Here is a 26,364-nt window from a genome sequence, read left to right on the forward strand (position 1 = left end):
CTCCATTAACGGCGGCCGCCCGTGCCAGCTGCAGCAGTTTGGAAAAGTGTCTTGAGAACAGCCTGTCCTACAGCTGCCTGCTGTTTGGAGTGCAAATCAACACAGTAATGCTTAGTAAATGTGTGTGTGGTAGACTATGTTGCTGCTCTACATATGTCCTCTAAGGGAATGTTTCCAAGGAAAGCCATAGAGGCCCCCAACTTCCTGGTAGAGTGGGCTCTTGGTGGAATGGTAAGAGTGCGTTTTGCTTTTGCATAGCAGATCTGGATACATTTAGAGATCCACCTAGCAATACCGGCCTTGGAAATATGGTTACCTTTGTGGTGTGGTGCAAAGGCGACAAAGAGTTGTTTAGTATTTCTAAAATCCTTTGTCCTATCAATGTAATACAATAGGGCTCGCTTAACGTCAAGGGTGTGGAGCATCCGCTCCGCCAGTGACTCAGGATTTTGAAAGAAAACAGGTAATTCGATTGTTTGGTTGATGTGGAACTGAGACACAACCTTGGGCAGGAACTTAGGGTTAGTGCGGAGCACCACCCTGTTGGAATGAATTTGGATAAATGGCTCTTGTATTGTGAGGGCTTGTAATTCACTGACTCTCCGTAGCGATGTAATTGCTACAAGGAAAGCCACTTTCCACGTCAAGAATTGAATCTCGCAGGAATGCAGTGGTTCAAAGGGAGGACCCATCAGTCTGGTAAGAACCACATTGAGGTTCCACTTAGGAGCTGGTGGAGTCCGTGGCGGAATGACTCGTTTGAGGCCTTCCAAAAAAGCTTTGATGGCAGGCACCTTGAAGAGCGAAAGGTGTTGTCTATTTTGGAGATACGCGGCCATGGCAGACAGATGAATGCGAATGGAAGTATAGGCCAGATTACACTTGTACAGATGGAACAGGTAACAGATGATGTCTTGAATGGAAGCATCAAGCGGGTTAATGTTGTGGTTTGCACAATAAATGGCAAACCGCTTCCATTTTGCCGCGTAGCAGGCTCTAGTAGTAGGCTTCCTTGCCTCCCGAATGATGTCCATGCAATTGGGAGGTAAGTTTAGGTAGCCAAACTCTAGGACTTCAGGAGCCAGATCGCCAGGTTGAGCTGTTGCGGATCTGGGTGCTGAATGTCGCCATGGCTCTGCGTCAGAAGGCTGGGTGTGAGACGTAGCCTCTGATGCGGGACCACGGACAGTTCCAGAAACGTGGTGTACCATGGTTGACGAGCCCATGTTGGAGCAACCAGGATGAGAGTCATCGAGTGTTGCCTGAGTTTGCGTGCCACCAGCAGTATCAGTGGTGCTGGGGGAAAAGCGTACGCAAATTTGCCTGACCAGTTCATACATATCGCATTGCCCTGCGACAGTGGGTATGGGAATCTGGCGGCGAAGCTTTGGCATTTTGCATTCTCCTGAGTGGCGAACAGGTCGATCTCTGGATGACCCCACCTTTGGAAGTACGGCTGGAGTACTGATGGATGTATCTCCCACTCGTGCATTTGGTGGCTGTGCCTGCTGAGCAGGTCCGCCATCTGATTGTCCTTGCCTGGGAGATGCTCCGCCATGAGGAAGATGTTCCTCTGAATGGCCCACTTCCACATGCTCTGAGCCACATGAGACAGCTGCGGAGAGTGTGTGCCTCCCTGCTTCTGAATGTAGTACATTGCCGTCATGTTGTCCGTCCGGATCAACACGACCTTGTTGCATAGATGTACTTTGAAGGCCTTTAGTGCCATGAAGATTGCCGTCAGTTTCAGAACATTGATGTGCATCTTCCCCTGTTGCTGCGTCCATAGTCCCTGCACAGTATATTGGAGTACATGCGCTCCCCATCCCTGGAGAGAAGCGTCCGTTGTCAGGATAATCTGTGGCACAGGCTACTGAAACGGTCGGCCCTTGCAAAGGTTTCGTGGATTCCACCAATGCAGAGAGTTGTTCGCCCGACCGCTCACCAACACTAGGTCTTTCAACTGGTTGTGAGCCTGAGTCCACTGACGTGCCAAGCACTCCTGAAGCGGACGCATATGTAGTCTCGCGTGCGGGACAATGGAGATGCAGGAGGCCATCATGCCTATCAACTGCATGAACACTCTCGCTGGAAGCGAGTGTTGAGGTATGAACCTTTGGATCAGCGATTGAATGCAGTCGACTCTCACTGAATTTGGCTGTGCTGTGGCCGCTAGAGTGTTTATAGTCGCACCCAGATACTGCCGTATGTGGGCGGGCTGGAGATGGGATTTTGGATAATTCAGTGAGAAACCCAGATCGTGCAGAAGGTGAATGGTGTGGGACACGTGGTCGGCACACTGCTGGGCCGACTTCGCCTGAATGAGCCAGTCGTCCAGATAGGGGTAGACGTGAATGTTTTGACGTCTGAGATGTGCCGCCACCGTCGCCAGGCACTTTGTGAAAACCCTGGGTGCCATGGTGACCCCAAAAGGCAAAACCTTGAACTGGTAATGCTGGTCTTGTATGGTGAATCTGAGGTATTTTCTGTGTGAAGGATGTAGTGGAATGTGGAAGTACGCATCCTTCAGGTCCAGAGTTGCCAGGAAGTCCCCCTGTTGGAGCAGTGGTAGAATCTGCTGCAGTGTGAGCATGTGGAAATGCTCTGATAGGATGTAAATGTTGAGGGGCCTGAGATCCAGGATGGGCCTGAGGGATCCGTCTTTGGAATAAGGAAGTACATGGAGTAAACTCCCGTACCCCTTTCCTGCAAGGGCACGAGCTCTATTGCCCCTTTTTGCAGCATGACTGTGACCTCCTGCTGCAATAAGTGCAAGTGCTCGCCGGACATAGGACGGTGCCTTGGGGGTATGTTGGGTGGAGTGGATGTGAGCTCCAGACAATAACCGAATTGGACAAGTGTCCTGACCCACCTGTCCATGGTGATGGACTTCCACACGGGCAGGAACTGCTGGAGTCTCCCCCCGACCGGTGTTGCGTGGTCGGGGGGCAGTGACAAGGCGTCACTGTTTGTTGGCGGTGGAGGACCTGGAGCTGTTGTTGCCACGTCCTCTGCCCTTGGTGTTGTTGCCGCGGTAACCACCGAGACCCTTGTTGGTATAAGAAGTTTGGGTGTTGCTTTTGTAGAACTGCGCTGACTGCGAGAGTTGACCCCTTGAGGTGCCCCTAGTATTGGAGCGACGAAAGGACCCACTCCGAAACTGCTGGGATTGCAGGGCACCCATAGATTTTGCGGTGTTGGTGTCCTTCTTCATCTTTTCAAGGGTGGTATCAACCTCAGGGCCAAACAGGTGATCTGGGTTGACCGTCTGGTAGTTTGAATGTCCGGCTTGAACCCAGATATCCTTAGCCATGCATGTCTACGAAGCATAACACTAGTGTTAATAGCGTGTGCGGCGGTGTCAGTCATGTCTAGTGCGCACTTTATGGAAGCATTGGAGATAAGCTTCCCCTCCTGCATTAACATTTCTGCTGCTTCCTTATATTGATCGGGCAAGTGCTGTAAAAGGGTCTCTAGAGTATCATAGTGTGCCCTGTCATAACGCGCTAGTAGCGCCTGCGTGTTAGATATGCGCCATATATTGGCTGCCTGCGCTGCCACCCTCTTCCCTGAAGCCTCAAAGACTTTTGATTCCTTGTCTGGGGAAGGAGCATCACCCGTAGTCTGTGAGTTGGCTCTTTTGCGGGCATTGGAGACAACCAGGGAATCTAGAGGCAACTGTCCCTTAATATAAGTTGGATCAGTGGGCGCCGCCCTGTACTTCTTGTCGATTCTCGGGTTGATGACCCTCGCCCGGGTGGGCTCTTTGAACACCTCAGCCGCGTGCTTCAGAACACCCTTCAGCATTGGCAGAGTCTTTACAGTCTTTTCAGAGACCGAAACGGTGTCAAAGAGGAAGTCGACGTCCACTGGGTCAGCATGGAGGTCGACGTTGTGATTGGCTGCTGCCCTCTCAATGAGGGCATTGAAGGCCGCAGAGTCCTCAGTGGGTGAAGTTTTGGCTGAGAAAAGCCGAGGCTCCTGTCCAGAATGCGGGTCCCCAGGATCGCCACCAGCAGACCATGGTTCAGTCACATCCTCTGGGTCTGTGTAGATGGGATAGCTGTACTCATCCTCGTTGTCGCCTTCACCTGCCTCGACATTGGAATGAGTGGGCGAGAGTTTGTGAGCCTGTGGCAAAATGGGCTCTATCAAGGCAGAAGTACCAGCAGAGTCCATTTTCTTTTTGAGTGGAATCTTGTATGACTCCAATTGTGGTTCAGGGGTGATTTTTCTCTTCAGGAGGGAAAGTCTGCCCGTGTTGGCGTCGATGAAATGCTCCTGACGCTCCTCATCAGCAAGTGGTCGTTGCCGCGGGCCGGGGACCACCAACGACTGTTTCGGCGTCGAAGACACCTTCTCGGGCACGCCGGCCCTCTCTTTAGCCGTGAAAGCCTTCGGCGCCGTCTTAGGCGGCAAGGTGAAAAGGATCGGCGTATGCGCCTTCGCCGGTTTCTCCAGAGGCTTGGGCGGCACAGGGTCCTTCGGCTCGACTGCTGCGGCCCCTTCCCTGATTCGTTGTAGGGACTCCGTAACCTTCTTAGTGAACGAGGCGGATGGACGCGCCGGTTCGACAGAGTCTTTAGCAGTTGGTTTTGGAGCGGAGACCGACGATGCACCCTTCAGAGTCGACGCACTCGACTTCGGGTCGTCCTGCCGCTTCTTCGGGTCGAGAGTGGACCTTTTGGGGTCGTCGACCGTTTTCTTGCCATCGAGTCGACCCTTGCCGGCATCGACCGTCTTCGGCGCTGATGCGGCTGCGTCGGACCCCTTAACCTTTGGCTTCGATGTAGTAGCCTTCGGGTCGGCTATTTTGGCATGGCTCTTCGGCTCGACGGCCATTTTAGATTTCTTCGGCGCCAAGGCCTCCGAAGTCTTCGACCCGACCAGCGCGATACGCACTTTCGGTTTCGATATTTCTGGCGTCGAGACCGTAGGTTTCACTTTCGGTTTTGGAGGGACCGGGAGTGATTCGGTATCAATGTCCGTGGCCGGGCCGGAACGCGGAGCCGTGGAACGTACATCAAGGTCTTGGGTAAGGCCCGAAAGCGATCCCTCGACCTGGGCCTTATGAAGTTAGACGGCCCCGGAGTCAGTCTGAGGAAGCTCCTCGTCAGAGCTATCCTCTACGGTGGTAAGGGCCCGTCGTCGTCCCCTACCTCCTCGACGACTTCAACGAAATCCTCGTCCTCTGCGTTGTAGTCGTCCTCGACCTCCGACGCGGGGTTAGATTCCGTGATTTCCTGGATATCGTCGTCCTCGACATCCCCAGCATTGAAGATGTCTGTAGGCGGTGGGGCAGATTGCTGGGCCTCCAGGCGCGCAGCTCGACGGAGCTTGAGCGTTTTCTTGGACCAGAACCTGGAACAGGCCATACACTTAGCCTCGTCGTGGTCCAGTGACAAGCACTTGTTACACACCGGGTGTACATCGATATGTGGGTACTTTGAGGCACACACCGGGCATCTTTTGAATGGACTTCGTTCCATGATGATGAAGAGTCTGGAGCGTCGACTAGGCCCCTCCGCGCCGAAAGCACGCGGAAGAAACAAAGTTGGTTCGGAGCCGAGAAGATACGAACCCGAACGAAAGACAATACCGACGCAAGTCCTAAAGACCTTTTGGTCTTAAGCAAAGTGAAGTTAATAACTATCGATTCCGACAGGAGGGAACCGAACACATCCGAACCCAATGGCGGAAAAAAACAATCTGGGGATGGAGTCGATGCCCATGCGCACTGTAGTCCAGGGGAGGAGCCACCTATCTCGTGATACTTCGAAGACTCTTCCAGGTCAACAATGTGCAATCATCCGGACCCAACACTAGGCGGCGATCTATGCACAGATATGAATTCAGCAGCCCACATGCCTCGAACATTTATTTCATGGTAAGCACTTTTGATTCGAATCAACTTGAACAACAGTATTTTTCTGATATCCTGCGATGTCATCATTGGGCCGATCGTTTGCAGTGATTTTATCATTATGCTTTTTCGTAGTATTAAAATCTGAAACAAACCCTACCTCTTTTTGGTCACAGAGTGTTTGCAATCACATGTAACCCCAATACCTACTATCATTCCCTTGGTGCAGTATGGTGATTTTCTATTGAAACAGATTTTTATTTGTTTAAGCAATTTGTGTAAACGCTTAAACAAAGAACTCACTAATGAAAGAAATCTCTGCGCTGCCACGCGTATGCCAGGCAGCTCTTCATGGCTCAGAGTATTCTGTGATGAGTAAAGTCAGGATGGACAGCTCAGAATAAAACAGGAACTTCGGAGGTGGCGGTGCTCGCAGCAGAGGCTCCAAATGTTGCAGACTCAGGGGTGGCACAGATATCCTCGCTGTTTGGTACAAACTGAGAGGTAGAGCTAAAAGCAGGAACATGCACCGTATAGGTTCTACTACCAAAACAGATGCCGGCTGCAGAAACTCTTAAAATGTGGTCGGACATATGCACAGTCCGGTGTGGGAAGTGTTGTTGGGGGAAGCTGGGGAGAATAAGTGTAGTGGAAACAGCGGCGTGCGCTTCGGCGACGAGAGGGCAGAAAGGAAAACAAACATGCTGAAAAGCAGCGCTCTTAAAATGCGGTCGGGGAAACGTATAGCTATCATGCCTGCAACAGCATGTACAAAAACGTTAAGGACTTGAGCATCACCAGCTTATTTATGTGCACTTTAAAACGTGTTTTGTAAATATTCTAACTTGTAGTTTCCGAGTTCTACTGTTGATTGAAAACAAATTATTAGATTTCCATGTCGGGGTTAGCTCAATAGAAGTGAGTGTGAAGGTTAAAGAAACGTTTTTTGAAAACAAATCCAACAAATACTATTCATTATATACAATTTTAGAATTTCTTGATGTATGTTTCACACTGTTCACGTGAACAGACGACGCTCGTAAATAGAAGTGTTCCTTTCTCCATGTTATGGTAACACCCATGTACCTTCAAAGACCAACATTTTCATTGTGACGGTGGAAGTTGAACAAACACCACTAGAAATGGCAAACAAGAATTGTAAATGCAGCTTTGTGAGAGGTGGTAGCACCAACGACCTTGTTAGGCGACAGGCAGAGGCCACGCGCAGCGGACATCAAAGGAAGGGTGGGAGGGGAAAAAAACTGATTAGCGAGCGAGAAAAGCCAGAAACACCAGGGGGCGGGGAAGCAGATTGCCTTTAAGCTTTACGCAAGACCCTTTAAAGCTCTCACGTTTGACGTGGCCAGCGAGTGGGGGGAGGAAAGGGAGTGAGGGGGAGCAGAAGCCTTTGATGGTGGTGTGGCAACAAATGGCTTTCATGTGGTGATGCGAGGCAGGCGGATAGAAGCTCGTTCACGAGACCACATGCACTTCTGGAAATCCGCATTTCTCAGAGCTTAGTTTAGCTCTTAGTTTAGCCCCAATAGTCTCGTCATATTCATTCCTGGCGGAATGGAATAGGACGAGACCTAAAAAGGAATTTTGGATGTGCTTGTGGTAGAAGTAAACTGAATTCTAGGAAATAGAAATCAATCCTGTTTTCTTATTGGAACTTACCCATTTTTGCTTACATCATAGCTATTTTAAATGGCGCACAAATTTTACATGTAACTCAATGGAACATCTATGGGTTTTGCCGGGGCCCCGGCGTATGCTAATACATACATGGCTCAATATGAAGAGGCTGGTCCATCACTAAATAGATCCAATAAATCAAATTTGTACGTGTACTCCTTGTTTATTCCTTTCTCTTTTTTCTCCATTTTTTGTCAACGTTTTTCAATTGTTTGTAGATTTATTTTATCCATTCTTGACCATGTTCAAAAAAACTTCACAAACAGGTCGTTCCACATTTAGTGATTCTATTAAAAATGCACCCAATGCATTTCGGGAAGGATTTCCCTTCGTCGGGGGTATCTATGAAAAATCATTAACAGATCGCCATTAGTCTACAGTGTTAACATAACTTCTTACATGGATAGCATACTTGTTGCATTACGACCCAGAAATCATTTTATGACGTTGTTCGCACCATCTACTATTTTGCCAACCTAGCTGACTTATACTTGTTCAGTTCTGGCTCTAATTATAGGTATAAACAGTCCCAATGTTATATGAATACATCATGTATGGAGGTCCTCCTGTTTGTGAAGTTTTTTTGAACATGGTCAAGAATGGATAAAATAAATTGACAAACAATTGAAAAACGCTGACAAAAAATGGGGAAAAAAGAGAAATGAGTACACGTACCAATTTGATTTATTGGATATATTTAGTGACGGACCAGGCTGTGCGGCTTGATAGGGGAGCGTAATGGGTCCCCGTGTGTTGTTGTTTACTTGCGAGCGCAATCGGACAAGCGCGAATTCAGTATCGCACGCCAGAACGAGTCTGAAACTGTTGAACAGACACTTAAAATAAGCGCATCACAAAAAGCAGGAGTACAATGGAGTGCATCTCACAACCCCAAATCTACTCAATATGAAGAGGGACATATTTTTGAAAAGAGCGATTGGGTTAATCACCTAAAATTTTATTGTCGTTATATTGATGACATTTTTATTATCTGGTCTGGAACCCACAAGCAACTATTGGAGAACATCGAGATTTTGAACACTAAAAATCCTAGAATTCAGTTTACATCTACCACGAGCACATCCAAAATTCCTTTTTTGGATGTAATGGTTGAAATCAATGAACAACAGTTGATGATCACATTACACCAAAAGGAAACGGATAAAAACTGTTTACTTCATTATCAGAGCTTCCATCCTCAGAGTCTATTGAACAACTTACCTTACTCACAATTCTTGACATTAAGAAGGATAATACAGGATAAAGACAATTGTGTAAAGCACATTTCAGAATTCAAAGGAAAATACGGCAACAGAGGATATCCCAATAAATTGTTGGAAGATGCGGAAACACAAGCACTTGAACAGGACCGTAACACTTTGTTAAAAAGAAGAGAAAAAGATAAAACTAGGAGAAATGTGTTTGTATCCAAATTTTCCATTAACTCTCAAAAAATGAGGAATATTATCAATAAAAGATGGGAGCTACTACAATCTGAGACAGACTTTAACAACATTTACATGGAACGTCCTTTGTTCGCATACACTCGAGCAATGAATAATCAAGAGATTTTGAGCACAGGAAAAAGACAAACTCGGACAAAGGATTGTAAAGGCATGCGCAGATGTGCGAATTGCGTACACTGCAATAATGTTATCAATGGGAATAGCATTTCTCATCCACATACAGGAGAAAAAATTACGTTGTTTTTTGATGGTGATTGCAACACTAGCCAAGTAATTTACACGATCAAATGCCCGTGTGGCCTTTTGTATATAGGCAAGACAGAAAGCAAATTGAAGACGAGGATTTCTGAACATAAAAGCAGGATTAGGAACAAAGTCATGACTTCAGCAATAGCAACGCACTGGGTAGATAATCATCACACCATTGCGCAAGTAAGGTTCCAAATCATAGAGGCAGTCGCCACACAAGAGGGTCAGGATATAAAAAGAAAATTGCTCCAAAGGGAGACTTACTGGATAAAAAAAACTTAATACTTTGATCCCAGGCGGTCTTAATGACCGGATTGAACTCAGTTGTTTTTTGTAATGAAATAATAACAAAATGTTTCACCAATATAACAGTATGTTCCTTGTATATTTTTCATTGCCTCTCCTTTTTTTGTTTCACACTTCTCTCTCTTTTTTCACTTTTTCACTTACACTATGGCACTCTTACATTCTGTCACGTTCTTAATTTCTTGTTTCAATTTTACTCAGATGCCCGAGTAGGGATTTTCGAGTGCAAATTAATTTCATCAGAACTGGTTCATAAGAAACGTCGATCAGTAGAATACGTTCGCAACAATAAAGTTTTTTGTTGTGGGAGGACTGTTTAATCTTGATCACCTAGGAAACGGGAACTCCTGTAACTATTGTGAGATGGCGGGAACACGCAAGCTTGGCTGCATGTAGGTTGGTTGTTTATTTCACGGAAGCTTAGACCAATTAGAACCAAGTACGTAATGACGTCATTGGGTATGAAATGCCGCAGTAAGCACTCTGGTCGGGAAACCGGTGGCAGCTCAGACTTGTAGAGAGAAGATTGTTTTTGTCTTGATGGTGAGCAAAAGATTGACGGTTATTCATGAGCGCTTGTTTTAGGTTGTTTTGTAGGGGTTAGAATTAGCAGTCATTGTTGGTTTTTACTTTTGGCAGTGAGTGGAAGTAGTGACACTTCGAGTCGCGTTTACATGGATCAGGATTGGGAAGAACGGCACCTTTGAAAATCAAGGTATGTTTGTTTTGTGACATTGATCTTAGTGACCGGATAATGTTATTTACCTTGTCACAGGAAGTTCGTGCATAATCATACCTATGGTGTATTGTTTTTGCAGATTATAAACACATCCTAGGACGTGAGTATGATTGAGTGTCTTTTACATAAGAATTCACACACAGAGTTGGGGTTTATTATATTTAGAAACGGTTTCCAGTCTCTTGAATTGGCAGGTTCATTTCAATACATAGTGATTAACACCCAGTGGGGTGTTTTCAACATATGGAGTGAGTTTTTGTCTTACATGATTTTCACTTTTGATTTTTTGGCACACTGGTGATAGCTTTCATGTACAGTTCAGATCCAGCATGTTTTATTTGCATTCAAACATACGATTGAGTAATATTGAAAAAGACAATTTCTGTACTGATGTGCTTGTTATGTTCTTTTTCCTTTTTTCAGTGCCAGCCCCTGACGAAGGGACTACATCTTATGTCCCGAAATGCATTGGGCTTAAAGTCCCCTTGATTGCATCATTTATTATGTGATTGTACTTAATAATCTAGTTTTTGTTAACGTTTTCTATAAACAGTGTCACAAATACGAATGTTGGAGATATTGTTCATATATTTGTTGATTGGCTTATGAATAAACCGCAAGACTAAGAAGTCTTAAACAATTCTGTTTCTAATGGAGTAACGATCAAAAAATTCTTATTTATATTGTGCGCATCCTGAGTCTAGTAGGCAGGTCCTGCAAACTAGTCCCACCTTAGTATGCCTGGATGCAGCACTGGGACATTTTGTGTAAACTGGTGAGAATAAAAGCGTTTTTGTTAAATCGTACAGTTTTCAAGAATTTCTTTAGGTTTCAAAACTCCACACTTAGAAACTTTTTGTCAGAAAAACAGTCAATGTGATGCTATGGAGGAAAATATGGTTATCGGTTTTTAGGTAAGCAATCGGTATTTGGAGTTGAGGTTCTGGGGATAGAACAAAGGTTCCTCCAGGGTCAAGGATGCACTCTTGTTACACCCTCAGCAGCACTAGGGCGGCCGGGTGCAGAGTGCTGAGACCCAATATTATCCAAAGGGGATAGGGGGGCCTCCGGGTGGTGGCTGCTAGCAAGCAGGTCACTGGGTTATGGGAGAAAAGCTCCTGAACTTTAGCTCAGGGCAAATGGGGAAACAAATTAGCACCAAAGGTGCACCCTCAGTGGCCCAAGGGCGGCCGGGTGCAGGGTGCTGTTTCGAGGTTGGATGCCCACTGGAGAACCGCTGGTTTGCAAAAGCACTACAGGCAGGAAGACAAAGGACTTCTGGGTGCAACCACCACTTCGAGGGGTAAGTTGAGAAGTTAGGGGTTGGTTAGGCACCATCAGTTTGGGCACACGAGGCCGTGGGGAGTCGGGTGCAGAGGTGCCTTTTGGGGTCGGATTTTCTTACCAGTTCCTGGTCGCGGTTAGGGGGGTCTTCTAGATTTAGGCTGCAGGCGTTCATCATGAAAATACCATTAAAAAAAGTAGTCGCCATTGTCCCCATCAGTGCCCATTAACAAAATAGTGCTCACCCACTAGATAAAACAGAGTGTGTAACAAGCCAAGTAAAAGGTCCAGTCGTAATGGACGGTAACACATGCACACAAGGTGGTACCAAGGAGTGACTAACAAGCCTATTTAGGAATCAAAAGTCAGCATTTAAGAAGGACAATGACACAAAGCCAATGACAAATATGGGCCGAGGAGGGCGGGGCTGCTAGTGCATACCCTAATACAGCATGCCTCGCAGAGAAAGCAGCGCATGAGCGTTGCAGCTAGGCTCGACCTAAAAAGCAGATATGACTGAAAACTTGGCAAAGACCTTTGTAATCTTTCTTTGAGGAAGTCAGGACCATATTTAATTTTAGCACCACTGCATTTAGAACATGTGCTGTGACCCAAACCACAAGCTAGTTCACCAATTAAACTTGGTCAACATAAAGGACTTGTCTAAAATGTATATTTAAATATAGCTCAGTGACTAGTGATGTTCTGAGGTGTGAAAAAAGTGGAAGAGTGAATGTAAGGTAACGCAGGTGACAGATGACAATTAGTAAACATTGCGACTGCTGTCTGGATGCTTGTCTGAAGAGGTCAAGAACATGAATCTCAGATGAGCACGATTTACTCACCCATATCATCATCGATTCTTCCTTTTATCTCAAGGCCCTCAGGGTCCAATGAAGGAGCCATGACCTCCTCTTTGATGTTTGGTAAAATGAATGATGTCTCTTCTGACACTCCTGTGAAGAACATTAAAAAAAACCATAGTCAATAAAAGTAGGTTGAAAAGAATTCTGACCACTCCCATGCACAAGAGGCCTCTTTTGCAAACAGGATGGGGATCTATTTGTGACAGCTTGTCAAGCCCTCTTGTCATGAGCTGGGACCCTGATGTGGGGCACAACATTGTAGACTCATTGGATTTCACTAGGTATTAAGAGGAAGAGAGGGTGTTCTACCCTGCCAGCATCTGTCTGTCCACAGCATCACACTCTCTTTTAGGGTCTCTGATGCCAAGTTCAGCCTCACAGGCAGCACCAGAAAGAAATGTCTCATGGGCAAGGGTCACTGCCTCGGAGGGACCTTTGAATCCCTAATGAAGTACCAACACTACTACAAAGCAGACACCCGACTATTCGCATGGGGTCTCTTTATCAAACACGGGCTCTAGCTCCTACTCAGATGTGCGAGTGTTGACGGAAACAAACATTGTTAGGGGTAGAGAATTGTATGCCATGGATCTGCTACGTATGCACCCCTAAATTTAGCTTTCGGACTGAACAGTTTTGCCATTAGGACAGTGCTCTAACCAGCACTTGTGCGGTCTTTCTGAGATGACAATTCCTTCAACACTTTATTCCCTTTTTTGTGTTCCACTCCACATTACTAACAGTGTCATCAAACTAGGTTAACTCTGCCCAGGCTCTATAGATCTCTTACTGCTTCTGAGAAAGTGCTGGTGAACTAAATCTAAAATGATATGCTCTATTGACAAATGCATTCTCACAGGACGAGGGATGCACAACTGAATGAAAATTAATTAATCTGCTTGATCAAGGAGTGAAAGGTCTGTGGGAAAGTGCAACAGTTAACTCTAGTTAAAAAAGGTTAAAAGAAGGTGCACAGAAAGTACAATTGGCTTGTCTTTTTTAATGATCATATTTCTTGTTAAAATGTGTGGTAAGTCAGCATGGTGTCCTTTGACAACATGTCAAGTCAAGTCAAGTCAGAGAATTTATATAGCGCACTACATACCCAGAGGGTCCCAAGGCGCTTAGAGAGGAGAGGAGGATTATTTGTCAAATATCCACGTTTTAAGTTGCTTTCTGAATGCTAGGTGGTTCTGGGTAAGGCGAAGGTAAGCGGGGAGTGAGTTCCAAGTTTTAGCGGCCAGGTATGAGAAGGATCTGCCTCCCATGGTGGTCTTGTTGATGCGAGGTACAGTGGCGAGGGCTTGGCTGGAAGAACGTAGTTGGCGGGACGGGGTGTAGAAGGACAGTCGTGAGTTGAGGCATTCTGGTCCGATGTCGTAGAGTGATTTGTGTGCGTGGGTTAGCAGTCGGAAAGTGATCCTCTTATTGACGGGTAGCCAGTGGAGGTCTTTAAGGTGACCGGAGATGTGTTCGTTGCGTGGGATGTCTAATATGATCCTGGCTGAGGCGTTTTGGATTCGTTGGAGTTTCTTCTGGAGTTTAGCGGTAGTGCCTGCGTAGAGTGTGTTTCCGTAGTCCAGTCGGCTCGTGACCAGAGCATGGGTGACCGTTTTCCTTGTTTCGGTGGGGATCCAGCGAAATGTTTTTCTAAGCATGCGAAGGATGTTGAAGCAGGAAGAGGATACGGCGCTGACTTGTTTATTCATTGAGAGTGAGGAGTCCAGGATGATGCCCAAGTTTCGTGCGTGGTCTGTCGGGATGGGTGCCTTTCCGAGGGCTTCCGGCCACCATGAGTCGTCCCATGCAGAGGGGGAAGTACCTAAGATGAGGACTTCTGTTTTGTCTGAGTTCAGTTTCAGACGGCTTTGTTTCATCCATTCGGCAACTTCTTTCATTCCTTCGTGTAGGTTAGTTTTGGCGGTGCTGGGGTCATTGGTGAGAGAGAGGATAAGTTGAGTGTCATCCGCGTAAGAGATGATGTTGAGGTTGTGTTGGCGTGCGATGGTCGCGAGGGGGCTCATGTATACGTTGAAGAGGGTGGGGCTGAGTGAGGAACCTTGAGGTACTCCACAGATGACTTCGGTGGCTTCGGACTTGAATGGTGGGAGGCGGACTTTCTGAGTTCTTCCTGTGAGGAATGAGGTGATCCATTCAAGTGCTTTTCCTTGGATTCCGATGTTATTGAGGCGTTGTAAAAGGGTGCTGTGGCAGACTGTGTCAAATGCTGCCGAGAGGTCGAGGAGGATGAGGGCGACTGTGTCTCCATTGTCCAGTAAAGTTCGAATGTCGTCTGTTGCTGCGATGAGGGCGGTCTCAGTGCTGTGTTTTGCTCGGAAGCCAGATTGTGAGGAGTCGAGGGATTTGTTGGCTTCGAGGAAGGCGGCGAGCTGGTTGTTGACAGCTTTCTCGATGACTTTGGCCGGGAATGGAAGGAGCGAGATGGGGCGGTAATTTTTGAGTTCGGTGGGGTCCGCTGTGGGTTTCTTCAGGAGGGCGGTGAGTTCAGCGTGTTTCCAGTCTTCCGGGAAGGTGGCGGAGTTGAGGGAGCTGTTGATGACGTCTCGGAGGTGCGGTGCTATGATGGAGTCTGCTTTGTTGAAGATGTGGTGAGGACATGGGTCTGTGGGGGATCCTGAGTGGATGGAATTCATCAGGCGGATTGTGTCCTCAGTGGAGATTGGGTTCCAGTCGTTAAGGGTGTTCACGGGGGGAGAATGTTCAGCAGATGGTTGGGTGGGTTGGTCTCCGGGATGGTTGTCGAAGCTGTTGTGGATGTCTGCAATCTTGTTGTGGAAGAAAGAGGCTAGGGAGTCGCAGAGGGCTTGAGAGGGGGTGATGTCGTTGGAGTTGGCCGAGAAATTGGCAAATTCCTTGACGATGTTGAAAAGTTCCTTGCTGTTGTGGGCGTTGTTGTCTAGTCGATCCTTGAATGCTGTTTTCTTGGCCTTTCGGATTAGTTGGTGGTGAGTGCGGGTGGCATTTTTGAAGGCGTCCTTGGTGCTAGTAGTTGGGTCTTTTTTCCAGGCCTTTTCGAGGGAGCGGCAGAGTTTCTTGGACTTCTTAACATCAGAATTCTGAGTGTTAAGATCCTAGTTGGAACATTAATGAAATCCCAAATGTTGATATGACGTGTCATACGGATAAGTTACATAACTCTAATCCTAGTTCTCTTCCAGGGGTATACTCATCAAAGTCATAAGTACTGAATAGTCTCGCCCACATACGTTGACCCTGGAGCATGTACAAAATACACATATATATACACACACACACAATATATATATATATATATCCACATACATACACACACACCCCTAGCCAAAAGCATGTACGTAGTTCCTTCAAACATACATATGTATATATACATACACATGTATATGTGTATATATATATATGTGTGTATATATTACCTACTGGCGTTCGCCAGTAGGTATATATAGTTAGGATTAATTCCCTATGGGATTTTTGAAAATTCTATGTCTAATAACTTTGGCGTTTGTGGACGGAATCGGCTGAAATTTTCAGGAAAATGGCACATTTTGTTTCTGAGCAGCCCCTGAAAATTTGGTGGGGTTTCGTCAAGGGGGGGCTGAGAAAAAAGGGGGGTCCCAAAACGCGTTTTTCCCATTCATTTTTCCATAGGGCGGTTGGACTCACTTTTAGCTCGAACGGCTGAATGGATTTGCACGAAACTTGGCAAAATTGTAGGGACTGTTAGCCCGATGTGCCTTTGCTAGGTCTCAATATATGTGCTCCAGTAGTTTTTGAGAAATTAACGTTCAAAACAAGATATATATCTGTAACAGCGCTCCGGGCAGCGATCCGGTCCGCTTACTTTTCGCGAAACGGAACTTTGCGCGCAGAAAGCTGATTGGCTCTCCGGTGTCTGTCAACATTCTAAACAGTCCGGAGCGGCCGCCATCTTATCTCTCGGTAGGATCGAGAGAGAAGAAGAGGTGAAAAACGAAGGGGGAATTTATTGAAAGGGGGCAAGGTATACCCCTCTTGACCCCCTAGGAATGTTGTTGGGGTTATTAAAGGGTCCCGTGGGGAAAATAAAAAAAAAATGATTTTTCACGGTAGAAGCGCTTCACGGGCCGCGAACTGGGCCGCAAACTGGGCCGCAAACTGGTAGCGAAACGGGAATTCGCCATTTTGTGCTTCGTTTTAATTGTTTAGAGACAAAAATTATCGCCGCACATCTGCCACAATGCATGAATATCGCTGAAAAGTCAGCGATATTCATGCATTATCCAGCAAATGCTCTTAGCCATGTTATCCTCCTTCCATTGGATAACATGGCTAAAAACTGCTCTGTGCGTGAGCTTTTTTTTTTTTTTTGCTGCGTGACGTTTGTTAACGTTCGATTCGATGGAAATCAGGAAGTGTTGACCACCATTTTGTCACTGCGAGTAAATATTTTGTTATGAATGAATCCTTATTGATAAACATTGTCTGCGCCATCTTGCGTTTTTGTCCAATGCCACAATTTTGTCGTGCACGGCAGCCATTTTAGATGCCTTGACCAGGGCCACTCTCTGCACGCCGCCGATCCTCAGCATGGCTCCCCACCCTCGCAAGCATCTCCCCCACGCACTGGTCACCCCCGCTCTTTCTCTCATGCATGGGCCATATACTTCCCCCCATCTGCGCTGCTCTTCTCTGAGAATCACACCCTGTGCCCGCCCGACACCTCCCTTTCACCCTATTCACTACCGCACCCTCTGACACTCCTCTTCCTCTGTGTCCGATTGTCCAGGCCGGACCTAGGCTATCACCTATCCCTGCGGATGTAGTTTATGGCCCCAGCTGTAGAGTATCCAGACATGCCAACCCTCCCGATTCAGGCGTGAGACTACTGATTTCAGTGCTAGTCTTTCGCTTCCCGATTCCTGCAAGGAAAAACCCGGGGGCATATTACCAACAACTAGCGATAATTTTTGTCTCTAACTTGTTTAGAGACAAAAATTATCGCCGCACATCGGCGAATTTTATCGCACATAAACCTTGCTATTAGCAAGGTTTATCGCAAATGCGATAAAAAACGCCGCAATGCATGAATATCGTTGAAAAGTCAGCGATATTCATGCATTATCCAGCAAATGCTCTTAGCCATGTTATCCACTTCCCATTGGATAACATGGCTAAAACTGCTCAGGGCAGGTGTTAGGTTTTGGAGATATTCGCGCTTAGCGCGAATATCTCCAAAAGTTGGTAATAGGAGATAGCGATGGTTAGGGACTGTTTCCAGTCGCTAAAATCTTGGGACGCCCACTTTGCATGTCATTAGTGATAAATATCACTGATATGCAAAGCGGGGCCCAAGATGGTCGCTATCTCCTTTTAGCTGTCACTAACTGGTGTTAGCGACAGCTTGGTAATAGGGAGATAATTTTATCTCTTTTTTTTTTTGGCTTTTAAAGCCAAAAAAGCGGAAATAAACCCCCTTGATAATATGCCCCATGATTTCTCGGGGGTTTCAGCTGACAGGGCTTGGTATTGTGTTACGTGCTAATTCTTCCAGGAAACGTCAGAGGGTCGATGCAGGGGTTCTAGAAGGGGTTATAAACCATTTAAGCCTCATGAACAAGCGCATGGTCTTTTAAAGATTTGTGAAGTACTCGGGGCGGCGGTGTGTGTGTGCCCTCTTTCAGGAGCGGGCGGGGGGGGGGGCACTGCCAGCAACTTGCCAGGCCAAGCAGTGTTCAACACGTGCATCACCCTTTCTCTGCCTGCTATTGCGCTCCATGCTTCGGAAAGGTAAGAAAAAGAACGTGCATTTGAGTTTGAAATGTCCGATCTTGTAGCAGTACACTTGCAAAGCCCACACATGACAATAACCCGATTCAAGGCCCCATTCACCCGATTTTTTAAACATATATAGCACTCCAACAAAGTTAGATTTTAAAACTTTATTAACTTTTAACTATAATGAACGGAACAAAAACTGTAAAAACATTTAAACATTTTTCACCCAAAAAAGCAACAATGGTCAGAAGCTGTCTTTTGTGCGAATAGTCCCAAGGCAGCACAACGTGCAGAGTTCTGGACGGCACCCAGGTGATGTCGCCTGGGTGCCGCACTGGTTTTGGGATCCTACAATGCTGCTCCGAAAATTGGCGTGGGGCGTCCCGGGTGGTGCGGGGGGAGGCCTCGTCAGTAGCGGTCTGTTGTGCGAATAGTCCCAAGGCAGCAGAACGCGCTGAGATGTTGATGGCACCCAGGTGATGTCCAGTAAACTGCCGCACTGGTTTTGGTATCCTACAATGCTGCTCCGAAAATTGGCGTGCGGCGGCCCGGGGGGGGGGGGCGTGGGGGAGGCGGCGTGAACGGGCCTCCCCAGGTGGCGGCCATCCAGCTGAGTTGCGCCCGCTCTTGCGGCTACAGTGTCTCGCTCACCATGTTGTTGAGTTGCTCCCACTCTTGCAGTGCAGCGATAGGCGGCTGCCACATGACTCTTAAAATGGCGGATGGCTCTTCGGTTTTGGGCCTGGTCCACTGAAATGGCCCTGGGACACCTTGGAACTCGGACGCTTGCCTGCTAGGGCTTGGGCTCCATTCTCGAAAAGCGTCCCCTCAGCCGTGAAGATTCTACAAAAGTCTTGGGGGCCCCCGACTCCCGCAGGCTTCCGGTGGGGAGCGGCTGCCATGATTGCTCGCGGAATGACCACGACGGAGCCACGAGATGGTGGTGCTCTCATGCTGACGCCAGCTTCAGTCTGAATGATCCAGAAACAAGGTGGGGCTTTCATCGTTTGGGAAAAAAAAATGTTCTAAACCAATGAAAAGTGTTATTTTTAGGTCATATGACCAAGCCTTCCATCTTTAGGAAACCAAAAGTAAAATGAACCAATGAAAAGTTTTATAAACAAGTCACATGACCTGTATGCGGCATAGGGCTAGAAAAAGCGTAGAAAATCCGTTGGCACGTGAGGCGGCGTCAGTAGCGGACCGATGTGCGAATAGGCCGAAGGCAGCACAACGCGTCGAGATCCGGATGGCACAGAGGTGGTGTCCAGCAAATTGCCGCACTGGTGTGGCCATCCTACAATGCTGCGCCGAAAGACGGCGTGTCCAGCTGAGTTGCGGTCACTCTTGCGGTACAGTGACTCGAACGCGCCGAGATCCGGATGGCACCGAGGTGGTGTCCAGCAAATTGCCGCACTGGTGTGGCCATCCTACAATGCTGCGCCGAAAGACGGCGTGTCCAGCTGAGTTGCGGTCACTCTTGCGGTACAGTGACTCGAACGCGCCGAGATCCGGATGGCACCGAGGTGGTGTCCAGCAAATTGCCGCACTGGTGTGGCCATCCTACAATGCTGCGCCGAAAGACGGCGTGTCCAGCTGAGTTGCGGTCACTCTTGCGGTACAGTGACTCGAACGCGCCGAGATCCGGATGGCACCGAGGTGGTGTCCAGCAAGTTGCCGCACTGGTGTGGCCATCCTACAATGCTGCGCCGAAAGTCGGCGTGGGGTGCCCCGTTGGCTTATGAGGTGATGTCAGTAGTGGACCGATGTGTGAATAGGTCGGAACCAGCACAAGGCGCCAAGATCCGAATGGCAAGTCCTGGATGTTGAGTGCCATAGTTGAGAGTTCTGAGCAGTGCTTGTAAGACTGTCTGAAGCTTATTTGCACCTGCTGCAGCTTCACTATTGCCCTGGTGTGGCCAAAGGTCGCACATGACATATGCGGCCGGCTCCCGAGGTCCGGCGGAACTTTTTTCCTTTTCCTTTCTGCTTCTTTTCCTACAATCCGTTTCATCTGAAGACACGACCAGGTCCCTGAATGTGTGCAGGGGGACGCTATTGATTGAATGAAAATGGCGGCTTGACACAAAGCTGACTCAAGCGTTGCTGTTGATGCTATACAGACAAAAATTGGTTTTCAGTTTGTACATTCTTCAGGATTTTTTTTCCATCCAAGTCTGATTGAGAGTTTGTAGAAAAATGGCTTCAGATTTTCCACATACTACTCTTCAACATTCTTCCTAAATGTAACAATGTGAAACTCACTAGGAGAACGGCTGTTTCTGTTTCCTTTCAAAATGCTGCCAACAATATTTTCTGAATGGAAGACACCATCTTGTAGCATAAAGGGCCGAAAGGGGTTCTGGTCTGGCCGATGGTTGGTGGAGACATTTTGACTATATCTTGGACCTGCCCGGCCTCGCCCAAAATGGCGCCGGTATAAATGGGACTCGTAACTCCTTGCCCGCAAATGTATATCTAGAAAATGTTATTGTAAGTGGCCCTGTCTTATTTTAATTACAAAATGTACGTCCACCGATTCCGCAACTGTTAGACACCTTAGTTCTTGCAACCTAATGGCCCGCTCGTTACGTTCCTCTACAGTGTAAATGTCTCCTCATCATATACGATTTCAGTTTGCTCCGTGGCCGGCCCACGTGGTTATAGGCCCGTATTTGTATACTGACATTTTCACAATAAAGGTTTTTAAAACAAAACACGGTAGTAGTATTTACATTGGTAAAGTTTTTACTTTTAGTCACTGTTTTCGAATCAGTAAAAGGCAAGTGAAATAAAGCAGTCCAATTACATGACGGATAAAAGGTATAATATGTAGGAACGCAGTAAAGATAAATGGTCAAGGGCAGTTGTGTTTTCCACTCCTGCAACATAAAGTGATCAATAAGAATCTGATAATCAGGCGTATCGGCGACTAAGACAGCAGGCCGAGTATCTTTTACTCAACGGCTCCGTCATGGAACGAAGAAACGCCCTTTTTCTCGAAAAAGGAATATATTTTACTTGCAGGACAGTTGTACATTTTCCGGGAAAGTACATTAGCCTGAAATATTATAACATATGTTTTAAAAAAAATAATGTTCGAAAACAATAAAAAGCGTAATTTTTAGGTCATATGACCAAGCTTTTCATCATTAAAATAACAAAAGTAAAATGAACCAATGAAAAGTTTTATTAACAAGTCACATGACCTGTTATGCTTACGTTACTCGCTGCGCGCCGCGCCTCGGATCACTTCCGGGTGCGCTAACGCGGCATGTCATATAACGCATTACGCGACAACGTAGGTCAAGAATATAGTCAAAATGTCTCCACCAACCAGCGTTCGGAACACAACCCCTTTCAGCAGTCCAAAAAGTTCTGTTAAATGACAACAGAGGGGACAGGCAACAAGAACCATCAGTCAAAGAGGGGAGGGCAAGTTCTTCTCTTCCGGGTCATGTTGGGGCGCTACCGGAACTGATCGAATTGGTAGTCTACAGTGTTTCTGGATGTTTCAGACTAAAGCTGGCGTCAGCATGAGAGCACTTCCATCTCGTAGCTCCGTCGTGGCCATTCCACGAGCAGACATGGCAGCCGCTCCCCACCAGAAGCCTGCGGGAGTCGGAGGCCCCCAAGACTTTTGTAGAATCTTCACGGCTGAGGGGACGCTTTCGAGAATGGGACCCAAGCCCTATCAGGGAAGCGTCCGAGTTCAAAGGTGTCCCAGGGCCATTTTAGTGGACCAGGCCCAAAACCGAAGAGCCGGCCGCCATTTTGAGAGTCCTGTGGCAGCCGCCTATCGCTGCACCGCAAGAGCGGGAGCAACTCAACTACATGATGAGCGAGACGCTGTAGTCGCAAGAGCGGGCGGTAAACAGCTGAATGGCGGAAGAGGCACAGTGTAGCAAAAGCGGGCGGAATGGCAACTGAAACGGTAAAGGGGCGCCCCACTACAGCGTGTCTTCAGGTCAAACGGATTGTGGGACAAGTTCCAGAATTGAAGAGTCATTGGAAATTCCACTGTTACCTCTTCGGCAGAAATGGGAAACAGATATTGCACGCGCCCTAACGGACCTGTACTGGCCAGCTGAGCTTTCTGTAGGTTAGTGCTCTTATACAGTGTCATGGTCAGCTTAGCTTGCTGTAGGATATTGTTCTTATGCAGTGTCATGGTCAGCTGAGCTTTCTGTAGGTTAGTGCTCTTATGCAGTGTCATGGTCAGCTGATTTTTCTGTAGGCTATTGTTCTTATGCAGTGTACTGGCCATCTTAGCTTTCTGTAAGTTATTGTTCTTATGCAGGGTCATGGCCAGCTGAGCTTTCTGTAGGTTACTGTTCTTATAAAGTGTACTGGCCAGCTAAGCTTTCCACTGGTTATTGTTCCTTTGCAGTGTACTGGCCAGCTGAGCTTCCTGCAGGTTATTATTCTTATGCAGTGTACTGGTGAGCTAAACTTTCTGCTGGTTATTGTTCCTTTACAGTGTACTGGTCAGCTGAGCTTTCTGCAGGTTATTGTTCTTATGCAGTGTACTAGCCAGCTGAGCTTCTTGTAGGTTATTTTTCTTATGCAGTGTACTGGCGAGCTAAGCTTTCTGCTGGTTATTGTTCCTTTACAGTGTACTGGTCAGCTGAGCTTTCTGCAGGTTATTGTTCTTATGCAGTGTACTAGCCAGCTGAGCTTCTTGTAGGTTATTCTTCTTATGCTGTGTACTGGCGAGCTAAACTTTCTGCTGGTTATTGTTCCTTTACAGTGTACTGGTCAGCTGAGCTTTCTGCAGGTTATTGTTCTTATGCAGTGTACTAGCCAGCTGAGCTTCTTGTAGGTTATTATTCTTATGCAGTGTACTGGCGAGCTAAACTTTCTGCTGGTTATTGTTCCTTTACAGTGTACTGGTCAGCTGAGCTTTCTGCAGGTTATTGTTCTTATGCAGTGTACTAGCCAGCTGAGCTTCTTGTAGGTTATTCTTCTTATGCTGTGTACTGGCGAGCTAAACTTTCTGCTGGTTATTGTTCCTTTACAGTGTACTGGTCAGCTGAGCTTTCTGCAGGTTATTGTTCTTATGCAGAGTACTAGCCAGCTGAGCTTCCTGCAGGTTATTATTCTTATGCAGTGTACTGGCGAGCTAAGCTTTCTGCGGGTTATTGTTCCTTTGCAGTGTACTGGTCAGCGGAGCTTTCTGTAGGTTATTGTTCTTATGCAGTGTCCTGGTCAGCTGAGTTTTCTGTAGGTTATTGTTATTATGCAGTGTCGTGGTCAGCTTAACTTTCTGCTGGTTATTGTTCCTTTACAGTGTACTGGCCAGCTGAGCTTTCTGCAGGTTATTGTTCTTAAGCAGTGTACTAGCCAGCTGAGCTTCTTGTAGGTTATTCTTCTTATGCTGTGTACTGGCGAGCTAAGCTTTCTGCGGGTTATTGTTCCTTTGCAGTGTACTTGTCAGCTGAGCTTTCTGTAGGTTATTGTTCTTATGCAGTGTACTAGCCAGCTGAGCTTCTTGTAGGTTATTCTTCTTATGCAGTGTACTGGCGAGCTAAGCTTTCTGCGGGTTATTGTTCCTTTGCAGTGTACTGGTCAGCTGAGCTTTCTGCAGGTTATTGTTCCTTTGCAGTGTACTAGCCAGCTGAGCTTCTTGTAGGTTATTCTTCTTATGCTGTGTACTGGCGAGCTAAGCTTTCTGCGGGTTATTGTTCCTTTGCAGTGTACTGGTCAGCTGAGCTTTCTGTAGGTTATTGTTTTTATGCAGTGTACTAGCCAGCTGAGCTTCTTGTAGGTTATTCTTCTTATGCAGTGTACTGGCGAGCTAAGCTTTCTGCGGGTTATTGTTCCTTTGCAGTGTACTGGTCAGCTGAGCTTTCTGCGGGTTATTGTTCCTTTGCAGTGTACTGGCGAGCTAAGCTTTCTGCGGGTTATTGTTCCTTTGCAGTGTACTGGCCAGCTGAGCTTTCTGTAGGTTATTGTTCTTATGCAGTGTACTAGCCAGCTGAGCTTCTTGTAGGTTATTCTTCTTATGCAGTGTACTGGCGAGCTAAGCTTTCTGCGGGTTATTGTTCCTTTGCAGTGTACTGGTCAGCTGAGTTTTCTGTAGGTTATTGTTATTATGCAGTGTCGTGGTCAGCTTAACTTTCTGCAGGTTATTGTTCTTATGCAGTGTATTGGCCATCTGAGCTTTCCGGGGGTTATTGTTCCTATGCAGAGTACATGCGAGCTGAGCTTTTTCCAGGATATTGTTCTTATGCAGTGAGAGCATGACCGTATCCTTCTTAATGATACTTCCTTTATCAATCTGGCAGGAAGGTAGCAGGTGGCACTGATGCCACAAAATATTTTTCATTGGTTCTACTTAGTGGAAGTCACAAGTTAGAATGGATTATAGTTCAGTAGTACAGGGAGAACAATTAAGAGCATAGAATTTTGGAGGATTTCCACAGCGACAATGGGCCAACGAAAGCAACCAGGAAATGATCAAGTTGAGACACCCATAAAGGCGAGATGAGCACTTAGTTCTCTTTGGAATATCACAAACATACCAAACTTGTATATTTTGTTTGAACAGGAGAAATCAGACCTTTGCCAGGCTCAGAGATGTAACAGAAGGCAGATGGGTTATAGGGCAGAACAGGGACGTGTGGGTGACACACCCAGCCTTTGACCAAAGCAAAAATACCTTTATCTGAGCCAACACTGGGGCTGCCGTCAAATCCACCTCCATCAGCACAATCCAGAAAACCCACTTCTACCTTAGTGGGGATGAGAACAGATTCTGTAGAAGACAAAAGAAAATTGTTGTATTTCCAGATGAATTGTGTGTATTGTATTATAACAGTTGTTGAATCCGTTAAAACAGTATTAGAATGCAGTGGACACCTCAGACATAAGGTCTTCCCTTCAATCAAGTCTCTTCACAGACTCACTATAGCATGATAATAGCACTCTATTTCTGAAAAATACTGGCTAACAAGTCCGCACCTCACTTATTTCCTCTGCAGATCCTGGGAACGAGGATGCTTGAAGAGCTCACATTTCCTTCAAAAACACCTGGATTTAGACCCCCAAGATGAATCAAAATATCCGTAGCAGACCCAGAGGAGCCCCTCCTCTAAAGGGATGAAGATAAGACAGCCCTCTTACTTCTATTTTAGAGCGCAGCAACAGACACATTTAATCACAAAAGTGTGGAGGACAGGATATAGAATAGGTGGGAATAGTGGCCATTGTGCTTTCTTTGCTACAAACTGTTTACTTCAAATGCAATAAAAAAAAATCCTACAAAACAAAAGACTGCCAGAGTGGCGCGTGGTGCTAACTGAGTAAGTCTTCTCTTTAGGCTGCTCCACTCTCACCCCGGAGGATTAATGGGTGAGCATGGCAGAAATTGCTTCATGTCGACATCCAGTGGACACAGGTGAGGCAGAATCAATTCCTGTACACTTCGCTGTCTAGTGCTCAGTGCGCAGCCTGAGAGGAAGAGCAGTCAGGGCAAAGAAAAGAAGAGAATCTCCCTCTGCAATGAGATGGTGCCAAAATGGCAGCAGCCACCACGCCACAGCGGTCAAAAGTTGGAACAGTTGATGCAAGGCTCGAATAGCGACACCCTTTAGGCCTGCATGGATAGTAGATGTTGAGCTAGTGGGTGAAGGCTTGCAACCATTCCTGGGTCCATAGAGAGAGCGTATGCAGCATAGGGCAGTGTAGGAAAGTGACCCTTTATGTTATGGTCAACCCCACTTTTTGCTGCTGACACAGATGTTTTTCGATTGATGTGCACTGGGTCCCTGCTAACCAGGCGCCAGTGCTCTTTCCCTAAAACAAGGCAAAAGGTTCCACTTGGCACACACTTTGGACCTCTAAGTCCCTAGTAGCTAGAATGCTGTGTCAGTAGAGGAAGAGTTCACAAAAGAAAAATATATCCAGTTTGAAAAATAGCGGTACAAAAGTTGGCAGGGTATGCTCAGACGTGAGTCCCTTGCTCACTTTGCAACTGGATTCAAGCAAGCCTGGCTGAAGACAGCTGGAATGCCAGAAAATGGTCCTAGGAAGCTTGTTTTCAGTCCAGGGAAGGCATGGCTTGGCAGTTCGGGCTGGACTGTTCCCATGAGGCACAGGGTCAGACTGATTTGCATATGGCCATGTCTGAACTGGGATGGCAGA

The 26,364-nt window shown here is 46.8% G+C and overlaps 1 protein-coding gene across 1 annotated transcript in view; it reads right to left on the reverse strand.

The window, feature by feature from the left end:
- Positions 1-26,364, reverse strand: part of LOC147700525 (uncharacterized) — a 319,009-nt gene that overhangs the window by 213,537 nt on the left and 79,108 nt on the right. The window contains exons 6-7 of the mRNA XM_086929115.1: positions 24,881-24,976; positions 12,448-12,558 (exon numbers count right to left, since the gene is read on the reverse strand). Of these exons, the coding sequence (XP_086785241.1) occupies positions 12,448-12,558; positions 24,881-24,976 (207 nt within the window). The remainder of the gene's footprint in view (positions 1-12,447; positions 12,559-24,880; positions 24,977-26,364) is intronic.

The sequence above is a fragment of the Lissotriton vulgaris genome, chromosome 7, assembly GCF_964263255.1.
Source record: "Lissotriton vulgaris chromosome 7, aLisVul1.2, whole genome shotgun sequence".
In the NCBI taxonomy this organism is placed as follows: Eukaryota; Metazoa; Chordata; class Amphibia; order Caudata; family Salamandridae; genus Lissotriton; species Lissotriton vulgaris.